The sequence below is a fragment of the Trifolium pratense genome, linkage group LG1, assembly GCF_020283565.1.
Source record: "Trifolium pratense cultivar HEN17-A07 linkage group LG1, ARS_RC_1.1, whole genome shotgun sequence".
NCBI classification, from domain to species: domain Eukaryota; kingdom Viridiplantae; phylum Streptophyta; class Magnoliopsida; order Fabales; family Fabaceae; genus Trifolium; species Trifolium pratense.
In genome coordinates, this window is record NC_060059.1 from 43,287,724 (window position 1) to 43,300,476 (window position 12,753).

Consider the following 12,753-nt stretch of genomic DNA (forward strand, 5'->3'; position numbering starts at 1 on the left):
GCAGGATAGGATAAGAAAAAAATCATTGATTTATTCTATAAAATATATTTTAAAATAAAAAACTGAAAATTAATAAAATAATTTGATAGTAAATTAATAATAAAATAATTAAAATCAAAAAAATCAAAATATATATATGTGATTTTCTCACAAGGGTAATTTTGTAATTTATATAATCTAAAAAATCAAAATTCTCCTAAAATTACAATATTTTAAAGGAAAATAATTATTAAAAAATTGCAAAATATGAATATTAGTTTAAAATTAATAACAACTTAAATATAATTCTTTTGCAATGGTAGTTTTATTATTTACATATGAGATATATCATATATTTATTTAGTTTATCTAACGTGTATAATTGAGTTATTTATTTGATCATGATTCATATAAAAAACTTAATTTGTTTATTTTCTCATGATTTGTATTTAAAATTTAAAGTTATTTGATTACTTATTTTTATTTTTATTTATAAAATTCAAAGTATTACAATATAATTTTTTAAAAATAACAATTGTTTTACAACGGTAATTTTATCATTTAAATATGTTATGTATCTTATCATATTGGTATGAACAAATATGTATTAAAAATATGATATAATAGCTATCATGTTTGTTATCCTGTATGCACCAAACACATGATAGGATAACTGAGGATAACTGTTATCCTGCTGATATTCTATCCTATCACTATCCTGTTGTATATCATATCATGTCACTATCCTATCCTGCGCACTAAACGGGCCATTATTGAAAATGAAATAGTAGGTGTCGGTGTGGTCGGGTGATGAAATGAGCTGAACATTTGCATCGTGCGTGTATATGTCTACTACATCACATGGCTTCGTTTTACGACTGTGGTTTGGTCACTGATAGATGCTGTTTTTGTAATTATATATTGATTGACGCCAGTGGTAGGCCATGGCCTCACATGTGACGAATTTATAGCATACAATACGCCAACCATTTTCTTACTATTTTCTACTACCATCTCATTGTATAAAGAAAGATGCGACATTGACTCCCATCCCTATTCAAGCATCCAATTATGCAGTGACGAGTGGGACAATATTTTTGTAGTATATAATGTTGTTGAAACAGTACTCAATATATATGGATTGTTTTGTCAATATCTATATAGCGTAGTTAATATTGAGTTTATGTGAACTTTTATAAGTCGACATATACCCCCTAACCTATTTTTTAACATATAGTAGCTCAATGGTTTGTCTTTGGACGATTCTTGCATCGCAGTCTAAATTAACAAGCAAATCTACACTCCTAGTTTCTTTTGATAAGCATGATACACCCGAGTCCTCCAATACGATACAGGTTTGTTTCTATCTCGTCATAAGGACCAAGCCAAAATTGCATAGAGGACAAGCAAAATCAGAAAAGTATTTTACTTGAGAGAGAGAGAGAGAGAGAGACTGACTTAACAAGTGTTGAGGATGTGACGTTGACCTCATTCCGCTCCAGCATCTATCCACATTTTACGGATTATTAGAGCCGTATATAACAAATAGAAAAGTGAATAAAAAAGACAATGAATAACTGAAGTGGTGTTCTTTTCCTTTATAAAATCAAGTGATTAGATTTTAAAGATAATTATATAAGATTAAAAAGAGTAAATTTTCACCTTTAAATACTTCTCCCCTCTCTAATTGAGGGAACGGAACTCTTAAATATGAAGTACCTTAATTTTTCCTCCCTATACTGTCTCTGCACAAATTTCTCCGCCATTTTCTATCTATTGAAACAGGTAGAGTTTCATTAGGCTGCTTGAATAAACCAATTAGTAGTTAACGAACCTTATCATTTACCGAGAGATTATAATAATAAAGTCACTGCCATTCCTATCTCGCTTCCTTGCAAGTTGCAACCAAAGATTTTCATTAAATAAACAAAAGGCATTCATTTTCTACCAAAAACAAAGGGCATTCACAGTGCAATAAGATTTAGTTATTCATAACGAAAAACCATGAAAGCACAAGATGTACAAGAATATTTGATTAAAGCACCCACTGTCCGCTAGTCAAAATTACATCAAAGTATGACAGTGGAGGCCAATAAACGCCTCACTCCAACATCAGAAACAACTGGTCCTGTCAGGCATGTGTATAACAAATGTTCACCTATGATCTGGAGGTCATGATCCAGACCAATAATCATTTAGGGCACAACAGACCAAAACTCATTTCTAGCACTTTTCTGGAGGGTTAAGATTTGAAACGAAATAGAAGCAATGAAGCAACAATTCATATGCACATAAACTCTGAATTAGGACTTGTCTCTCTTCGAACGTCCTTCAAGCAGCTGATTTACATCATATCGCAACATCTCCATATATTCCTGTACAACAAAGAAATTTATTTATTTATTGATGTGATTGTGGACAAACCATTAAGCAAAAGAGTAAGAGTAGTTTGCACATCAGCATATTAAACAAAATCACATAAAGGGATACTTACACTGGCAAGACTTTCATTGCAACATAACTCATCCAGAAGATCATCAGAAGCACTTCCGCTACCAGACAGCTGTACAGCATTTTCAGCTACAGCACGGAAGACATCTCTAGGTGGACTTGGGCGATCAATCCTCTCTACCACTGGTTGAAGGTCGAGCTGGAGAAAGATGGAAATAGTCATAATAGAACAACTATAGCAGCAGTTTATGTTTACTTGCAACAAGTAAGCCGTATCTTATTAATGCTCTTCATAGACAGGTTGGTTTACAGCCTAACCAGCTAATGTCACACACACACACACACACACTCTTAAAGCTTCAAGTAAAACAGTATGAGCTGAAAAGGACTTCCATCTATAAGTAGCCAAAAGAACTTTTATTCATCTTAACAACTCAAATAAAAAAGCATGCAAGTGCGGTAATAAACTATGCCTTTCTGTTTGCACATGTATACAAACCTGTAAACTTTGATTATCGGAATTTTCATTCCTGTAGGGTGCACGGGTTTCTGGTTCTGCAGCAGAGAATAATGATGGAGGATTTCCCCCTCCAAGGGCTTGTGATACAATGGGCATCATCTGTTGAAACATCCTTGAAAAATCAACGCCACCACCCTGCCCTCTTCCCGTTCCAGTTAACATGTTCCCCATATCCTGACTGCCAACATGCTGGGCAATCTGATTGACTGTGTTCATCATCTGTGGGCTTTGAGTGAACTGCTGCAACATGTTCCTTAAGCCATCAGGTGAGTCGACACCTGTTTGCTGTGAAAACCCTTCCAACAAACCATTCAGAGCAGGACTATGTAGAACCTGAGACATTAAACCCGCCACATCAATCTGACTACCACCGGAGGGTATGGGTCGCTGAGATGATGGCCTGTCAGCATTTATCAAATTAACCGCAGATCCTTGACTCGCGAGTGTTTGCAATATATTTTGACTATCTGTCCTTGGTTCCTGACTTCGATTGATGGAAGAACTGGAGGATCCGTCATCAGCAGCTTTACCAACAGGAGGTTGAAGTCTGGTTCGTTTCTGTTTCGGCACACACATTAATGAAGGATGAGTCAAGAATGGGGTCATGCAAATTTCATAAATAACGAGAGAAGTTTCAAAACATGTTCACCAAGGCTCTGCCAATGAACAAAAATGTGTCAAGTTTACAATTCTATACCGCTAATGTGACAAAAACTAAGCAACACACTCCATGCAGTTCAATAAGGTTTCTAGCTTCTTTACAACATGCTTCTGCATCTAAATGACTTGTTTTTGACTTTTTTGTCCTTTATATTTCATGTTCCCGTATAATAAATCAATCAATATCCCCATTGCGCACCCTTGGGAGTAAAAACATTAGAAAAACAAATATATAAATGTCACCAACAAAATAAAATAAGCCCTACAAACCACTATTGAGAAAGGGTGGAATAGGGCAATCATGCAGATCATGCAACAAAAGGGATGATTTATCTTGCACCAAAATAACCTTTGAAAGAATGTTATAATTGCTACATCAACTAACTAGCAAAATTTGAAAGCGTAAATAAAAATATATTTCAAGGTTAAACTGCAGAGTAGCATAAAAGGTCTGATCAACCATGTCATTGCACAATCCCAACCACCAACACCAAACCTTTTTCCACTACGTGCGGTTGGATACATGGATCAATTGATGCCAGAAAATCTAGCCATGTATCAGGTCCAAAGACAAACTACTCGCCTCTAAATCTATCTTAATGGTTTGACATGTACTTTTCCTTGGTCTCCTTCAACCCCACCTAAACACAAGAATCCACCATTTTTTCTACTATGAAAGATATCCCAATTTATCTGTATTTATAATCCTATTTTGCATATCTATCATAACAATCATTTTCATATGACATTAAGCTTACTTTCTTCTTGACTTTTTATCACCCAATACTTAGTTTCATACAACATTATTGATCTTACAAGCATGCGATAAAATTTTCGTTTAATGCGTGAGGTATTTTTTTCCTATGACATCCCAGCCCAATCATTCAACCATTTCATCCACCCTATTTCTTATGGTAGACATCTCTCTCTTCCCCGTTAAATAGTATGATGGACCAAAAAGTACTTAAAAGTTAAATTATAGCAATCATTCAGTGTTCTATTTTCTTCCCTTGTTCCCGATCATAGTTGCAACAAATATGATGTATTCTTGAGGGTAAAATATGAAGGGCTGGCCAGGGAACTACTGCAGCAAGTATATAAAGGACTATAACATACAAAAAAACAGCACATATATAATAAATTCAAAGACTCATCCGGCATATACCATCCCAACAATAAAATTCATCGGCAAAGCATGTTGCACCAAATTAGGAAATTCAAGCTTCTCATTCACAAAAACAAAAAAAAATAAGCTTACCTTACGCTCCAAACCACTCACACCCAGTCCAAGAGGAGCAGTTTTGGCAGGTTCAGTTACATCTCGTCTTTCACTTACAGTTGGAGCCTCCTGTACTTTCTCTGATTTTACCGTTGTTTCTCCACTAGAACAACTTTGTAAATCTTGATTGGAAGAACTTGAAACAAATTTGTCGATCAAAACATCTCTCTCGTCATTACTACAGGTTTTGATTGCCTCAGTTTGGGGCTGGTTGTGTTCAGACTAACTATTAGTGAATTAAAATATATGCTTGTAGAGGATAAATATATCACCAGGTGCGAACAAAAGTAATACCTTCTCTACTCCACTTTCAGAAGTGGGACCAACTGAGGATGCACCGGCATCACCACATCCATTTGTCTCCCCAGTATCTCTCTGTTCATTTACATGTGCGGGTCTTGGTTCAGATCCAGAAGACAAGTCCCTGTTAGCTGATTGCATTTGGCCTGATTGGGGAAAATTGATTTAAAATTAAATATGATTGTACTAGGACTACACATAATGAAACAAGTTTTTATGGCAACGATAGATTTAAGCTATAAGAGACGGCAAATTGAGACTACACATATATTAATGCTATTGTATGGAGACCCATACATATACATATTAAAACAATAAATTGCTAACCACCTGACAGAACTGTGCTATCTCCTTGCATATTGCCAACAGAGTTTCTAAGGCGAGAATGGATTTCCGCTAAAACAGATGATAATGGAGCTGAATCAGGTGGTAGCTGTGAAGTAGAAATACTAAATCCAGTTGGTGTGCTACCAGCAGCTCCGGTGCCAGAAGGGTTGGATGGGAGAGTTGCTGACATAACATTTCTAACGGGTAAAACCCGTGTCGAACCTGAAACCCCAGAACCAGGCTCACTACGGTGTTCAGTCCTCGTTCCTTCCCCATTATTTGGTCTAGAGCCAATTGCTGAAACAATTGGTGCAAGAGAGGCACCTAGAAGGAATCAATATTAAAAAATGTTGTATATTTCATCAGGACTAGTACAATTAGTTTTATTTACCAGCAGCGTGTATGTGAATGTTTACGTTCCTAGGAGCACTTCCAACACCAACGGTGCCTAAAGTTGCAGGAGTTGAAGAAAGTGGACCGCCAAAGAGGGAACTTGTCTGAAGTGGAAATGGCTGAAAATAGCACAATATCAGTATACCATTAGCTAAACTTCAATGATAACAAAAGTATACCCAGGAATAGTGAATATAAAAAGTATCAACAAAACCACAAAGATAAAAACAAAGCTCAGTAAATTGATCATCAAATATGCTACAGTCTTCAATGACGAGCTTACATTGATTGAGTATAACAACTCTCAAACCCCCAGTGAACCATGATCTAGATTGTACAACAAAAATGAGGTGTTCAAAATTAAGATCATTAAAAATTGCTACACCAACAATCAGCTACCGAGACACACAAAACAGAGTTATGTCTCCATTGTAATATTGGATAGGTTCAATCTGAACTTGTTCTCACCCCAATTGTTGTAGTAGGAAGGAAGAGATAACCTAATTCTAGACCACACGTGAGCCAGGCAAGTATGATGTTAGTGTGTTCGTTCGGCATCTAGCTTCAATGCATATTTTCTCAAGTAGATTTATTAAGCACTCAATGAATCGAATCCAAATTGGAAAAGTATTTTGACAAAAGTCAAGGAATGAATGCATAGAGACAAGCACCGTGCAAGCAGATTTTCGGAAGCATGCCACTTGGACCTCAAGGACAAGGTTTAATTTTAAGGGGTGGTAACGTTTGGATACAAGTTAGAGAACATTAGGGAGGTTAAGTACGTAAAGGGCGTATCATATAAAAATAGGACAAATAAGAAAACAGGGAGCCATCCGATGCATAAGATAGATTGAGTGACAAGAAAAATTCTTAATAGAAGGCAAAACTAGTGGAGGAATCTCCTATTATAAGTATTAAAAAAATGTTCTTTTCTTCCAATTCTATCTATCAAATTTCCATTTCCTCTGGTTTCCTAGCACGAACGGAGACAGCAAAGGAATAATAATTGACTCCAGAAAACTATTGCGTGCAACTTCAAAATCAAAGCAACAAAGATTTCGAGTGTTCATATGTTGGGTCAGAGTTTGCTTAATTAAATTAGTATATAATTCATATGAGTAAACAGTCATTTTAGTTTCCAAAAGTACAAATATCAGGCAGGAACCCAAAAACCAGTTGCCATTGATTTAACCCCTCAATCATAGAAAGTTACATCAAAACCATCCTTCTACATGCACACCATAACAACACAAATAATGGGGCTTCTAATTTAGAGAGTGAATTGATTATATATCTAAGACTGCAAGGATAAACTGATGCCACTTTCAGTGATTGATGGACTAGATTGGCGTCAATTATATTTAGAGGAACAAAGGCATATCACCAATATCTTTGATATTGATAGGCTAAATGACAGTTTACTCTTCATATATATAATTATGTGGATAGCATTTCATAAGCAACATGTGGTACTCAATAGTTAGCTGAACTAACAAAGCTGGTTCCTCTACACAATATTAAAGTACACTTCATGTACAACATATCAGAGAACTGAAGCATTCCTTTTTACAACATATTATACTGCATTATTGATTATTTATTTTTCAACTTCCCTGTCTTGTCTCTTGTCTAGCCTGCTTTCTTAATATATTACCCAAATTCTTCACTTCTTTTTTCTTACAGAAGTTCATTTTAGTCTCAAAAAGATATCTGACTTCTCGTTCTTTGATGTATCATACAGCAGTAAGTTAGCCATACGCAAAAAACATTCAAATAGATTCATAACAAATTTTACTCATTCTTAAAACCCCTTCTTTAAGAACAATCTATTGAACAAACTTGACAGAGATCATAAGTTTAACATGATTGAGATTGAGAATATCAACTATTTTTCCTTGCATATTGTCAGACTTATAGCTTATATTGTTCCCAAAGGTATGAAATCCCAAGTATGCAGTATAATATGTATACAGTTAAAGAGTCTAGTTCAGGTCAAAATTTTCAAAGACTGTGTTGTACAATTAAGCTTTCATCAAACTGTACAACTAGGACAGGGAGGGCATTGAAACAAAAAATGGTTATTAACTGACTTTATTTCCATCTTCAATCCTTTATCAACAATCAATTTGATGTTGAAGCAAGTTAATTATTTATAGTTTCCAGTTTTAAAATACCAACTCTGCACAGTTTATTGCATGTCTTTATCAACTTAAGTGAATCGCCAGATAATGATATTAGGAGTATATATAAAATGACAAACCTGCGCCATTATAGGATTCGGCCCTGATGGAGAAATATAAACTGCTGGTCCAGCATTAACAACAGATTCTGCCTGAAATTTGAAATATGATCAATATTATGAATGGTATTTTGACAAAATAAAGCAAACAAAATCACAAATGAAAATAATTAAAACATACAGGAGACCGTCCCATTCGCAGTGTTAACATAGTTCGGCCTAGTTCAAGTAGAAGTGCACCCAAATGCTGCATAGCAATTCCTATCTGTGCTGACTCTGACTGTATTTGACCCCTTATACCTAGATCAGCAGAAGTTCCCTCTCGCTCCATGCGCCCTGCAATATGCTAGAGTCACAAATTACAAGTAAAACAGAATCAGATAAAAATAAAGGATGGAAATATCGAGACTAGTTGACATTAACAAATCCATACAATTAAAATGCACTTCATCATGATAACATTTTTGTGTTAAATAAACAGAAGCACTTTTGTTTTAGACTCGAATTCTATCAGATTTATGTATCATTGCACCAAGTACTAACACATATCAGGGATGGATTAGAAATTTTAACCAACAAGACAGTATTCAAAAACTACATCCATCATATACTTTTTATCTTTAACTGACAATAGTTTTAAATACACAAGACTTCTTGCCAGTTTCCAGTAAAATTTATACTGCAACAACAAATACTCAATGATATAGCAGATAGTGAAAAATGTTCATATATAAATGGGATGTGTTAATTACAGATAGCGCAGAAACAGCTTGACCACTAAGCAACTGTTCTGCACGATGCAATACAGTGGTCAGTGCTTCAAGTGTCGGCAACCCTTGTGTATTGGAAGGCAATTCAGCTTGTTGATCTCCAAGGTTAGTTGAAGATACATTTGGCCCATAACCTGCAAAAGCAAATATAAATATTTCAGTTCCCTTTCAATTCTAGATAAAAGGGCAGCAGTTTCAACACATCATTACCATTTTGTGAAAGTGTATGTTCCATGCGATTTATGAACTCAGACAGCGTGCTCAGTGAATCAGGAATTGGCTGAAAAGATGGGAGAGTTAAATGATATAAAATGCATTAAATTTAAAGTAGTAAAATTAAGAGGATGTTCCTACTGCATTGAAAGAAGGAACAGGTATAGCTCCTGCAGCCATAGGAATCTGAACAACATGAGGCCGTGATTGGAATGCTTGACCAGAAAATGCCTGTCCAGATGGTGCCTGATTTCCGGCTAGGCTTTGATTTTCAGCTTGATTTCCTTCAGTTTCATTCCCTGCTGGAGCCTAACATGATGGATTCAACCCCGGTTAAGGTGCACACAAACTTGGTTCAAATGACATATATTGCCGTATACAAACAACATTTACCAACACAAGAGGACAATCTTTGTGCTGCACAGAATCTATTTCGCAATTAAACTAATGATAGCAAATAAAAGGAATTAATCACATCATTATAAAAATGATAAGAAAAATAATGATTTTTTTTGGCAAACAGAAATTAGATATAAAAGAGTACAAAAACAGGGGGACAAGACCTGACCTATTAAGACCACACGAAAAGTGTAATTCAACCCAAACGGTAATAAATACCATTTAAATCAACACTAGTGGATCCAGCCCCTGGATCATCCAAACAAATGAACAACCATCACTAGCACAACCCAACACACCCGCTTACGAGTGCGAAACCAAGTTGCAAAAAAAGATAATGCATGAACAGTGGAAGCACTAACCAAGAGGTCTTATGACTGGCATATGGACCAACCGTCAGCAGGGAACAGGTCCAAGAACCAACAACTCCCAGCAGCAAGCAAAATGACTCTTTCGAGCCAAACAATCCAACATCAAACATAGAGAATAACGAGGATATCGAATCAGTCTGAAATCAAACACAAAGACTGATACCGATTTAAAAGCAGCACCGACGCAGAACCCTAACCCTTAAACCCTGCCGATTTCAACAAATCTGGAAACAATCAGAGATACAACGAGTGGCAGCACGAAATGATACCTTTTCAATCCGCCGGAAAACAACTGACGGATTTAGTCAACAACACAAACAGACCAAACTGAAACCCCGTCCAATTTGTTGTGCCTCTAAACAAACACTTTGAATTAGATTTAATAAAATCAACTCCACCCATGAAAGAAGCTCACCTGCACCAGCAAACCTCTGACGCAAATGAAGTAGAAGGGACAAACAACCACCGCGGCGATGCAGGCGGTGGTGAACAGACCCGAAATGGGTTTCATGACTCCCCAGCAACCTTCCGAACAAAAAGGGGTTATGGGTGGTGACGACGCCGTGAGGACACGAACATTTTACCAAAAAAAAAAAGATTTATTCATTTTACCAAAAAGGGGGAAAAGATATGCCAAAAGTAGATAAATAATCATTTATTGGACACTTGCAATTTAGCACTATTACGACAATTGATGAAACGTTTTTACACTAGGAAACGCATACTAGCTTAAATAGATATCGCAACAAGTGATGTGATTGATTCATAATCTAAGCAAATAAAATTGATAGGACGAGTAGAAGGAATCAAGGAACCTAAACAACAATTAGCATGCACTTTCAAGGATAATCTAAACGCATAGATTAAAATCATAGACTGCTGTGAATTTAATTCAGAGTGATAAATATTTCGCGTATAAGAAAATTTTATGTGCATTCACATCCCAATAAATCACACAAATGGCAATAAATCATTTTTTTCCAAGCGAAAAGTAATACTAACTGAAGAATTTTGTGTGGAATTAGGAACATTAATTGTGTTCTGGCCCCCGTTCGCAAAAGAATTCAAAACTGCCCCAATAACCTGGAATCATAATATGGCAATAAACAAAGCAAAACATTATCACCAACGCAACGCCCATATGAAAAGAAAAAAAATAGCTTAATAGAAAGCATAAATAAGTATTAAATTAGATACTCAAGATAGATGCAAGGAATACAGTAACAAACCCGAGTAAGGTCTTGAGAAATGCCTTCACCCTGTTCCCCCACATTAAAAGTCCCAAGAACCACACTGTGCGAAATTTGCCCAACACGGTTACGAGGAGCTCCTGATCCAACATCGTTTCCTTTTAATGATAAAATTTACGATTAGCACAATACAAACTTGATCTATGAAAAATCCTTAAATCCCTCAATGGATGGGGGAAACTGGGGACTATGAATAGCTAAAGTTATACCTCGGTTACTGGTTGTGCTAGTTGTCTCACCAGAGCCTGTACCAGGAGTCTGTGACTGATTTGGCTGTCTTTCAACTAAATGCAATGTATGCCCATTCTCAAAATCTTACAGTGGATAAGGATTATGTTGTAAAACAAATATAGATTAGTGGCACAATATGATTTCAAACAATTACTCTACTCCATGTCATAGAATTCTGTTCACGTATTTAAAAGCCAATAATAAGTAATGTTGAATAAAGAGAAGATAGCACAGATGATCTTAAAACTAATAAAATTGTAGAATTTGAAGGATACGATACTCAGAAAGAACATGTTCATCCTTTAAGACTTTTCCTCTAAATATTAGTCGTTGCTGACTAACTGGAACACCTATTTCATTTGCAATTTTCTCTTTGAACTGCGAAACGGGCATCTGAAATAATTAAAAAGAGCATCAGCAAAAGGAGTAAAAAAAAAAACAAAAAACACAAAGAAAGAGCGGATTGGAGATTATAGCAGACATTTTTGTGAACTTGAAAGGTGTAGATTCGGGAATCAAGAGTCTTGACATTTAGGTGAACAGTTGAATCTGAAGAATCTGATGAAACATTGAGGGTACTAGGGCCGCCTTCGTTTGAAGAAGATTGAGACGCCATGGTGTGTTTGAGGTGCAAAAGTGTCTGCGAGAGAGTAGTATTATTTAAATAAAAGATCTGCGTTTGGAAGATTCTAGAGTGTTTTTGGGAAATCAAATGAGCAGAAGAGAAGCTCTCACCTTTGTTGCCAATAAGCGATTATGGATGTGAATCAATCAAGGAAGAGCCGATGAAACGATGATGATCATTTCCAAAAAATCAAAGGTTAAATTTTCTTATCTGACTCGTTATTATTAATTTAATTTAATAATTTTGTTCTTCTTTTTTCGTTAGGGCATAGAGTCATCTACAAGTCAGTCATTGTCGAATTACATTAGGCTCACTGCCTATCCGGCCCATTCACTAATGTCCAACAAAATTTCTACTTGTCCCCTCCCTCCCCACTACTTCCCACGCCACAAGATCCGTTTAATTTTATATACGAGGATAAAGAGAAAAAGGTAAACTCGTTAATATGGATTTATCTCCCATGCATAGAGTTCTTCGTTTCTTTTATATTTAATTTAATTAATAGAGAGGATATTGAATCTTGATTCTAAGATAAATTCAACTAATTCGTAGTACAAACAAATTCTTCATGTATCACATTAATCATTTAGTTTTGCTACGTAGATAAAGGATATCGTAAAGTTATTTTGGAGTCAGACTTTACGGTCGATGTAGACCTTATTGTGAAGGGTTGTCCGGACAATCACCCTTGTGTGCTTCTATTATTTCCCCTATCGATTGCCTTAAGATGCAAGAGTGAGAGATTT

The 12,753-nt window shown here is 35.7% G+C and overlaps 1 protein-coding gene across 4 annotated transcripts; it reads right to left on the reverse strand.

Annotated features, from left to right (window-relative positions):
- Nucleotides 1-1,942: 1,942 nt before the first annotated feature.
- Nucleotides 1,943-12,390, reverse strand: LOC123923484 (ubiquitin-like domain-containing protein CIP73). 4 transcript variants are annotated; one of them, XM_045976180.1, is made up of 18 exons: nt 12,118-12,390; nt 11,864-12,022; nt 11,658-11,775; nt 11,361-11,465; nt 11,131-11,249; nt 10,904-10,984; nt 9,273-9,440; nt 9,129-9,198; nt 8,901-9,052; nt 8,330-8,494; nt 8,170-8,241; nt 5,908-6,028; nt 5,520-5,840; nt 5,184-5,335; nt 4,869-5,096; nt 2,930-3,508; nt 2,474-2,629; nt 1,943-2,354 (listed from the first exon to the last, which is right to left on the reverse strand). In XM_045976180.1, the coding sequence occupies exons 2-18, from the start codon at nt 11,996-11,998 to the stop codon at nt 2,283-2,285; spliced, it is 2,814 nt and encodes a 937-aa protein (XP_045832136.1). In that variant the 5' UTR covers nt 11,999-12,022; nt 12,118-12,390; the 3' UTR covers nt 1,943-2,282. The 4 variants fall into 4 exon arrangements, with proteins under 4 accessions (XP_045832136.1, XP_045832148.1, XP_045832128.1 ...); XM_045976192.1 differs by having other exon boundaries at nt 5,520-5,813; nt 12,118-12,383; XM_045976172.1 differs by having other exon boundaries at nt 4,869-5,111; nt 12,118-12,295.
- Between the last annotated feature and the right edge of the window lie 363 nt (nt 12,391-12,753).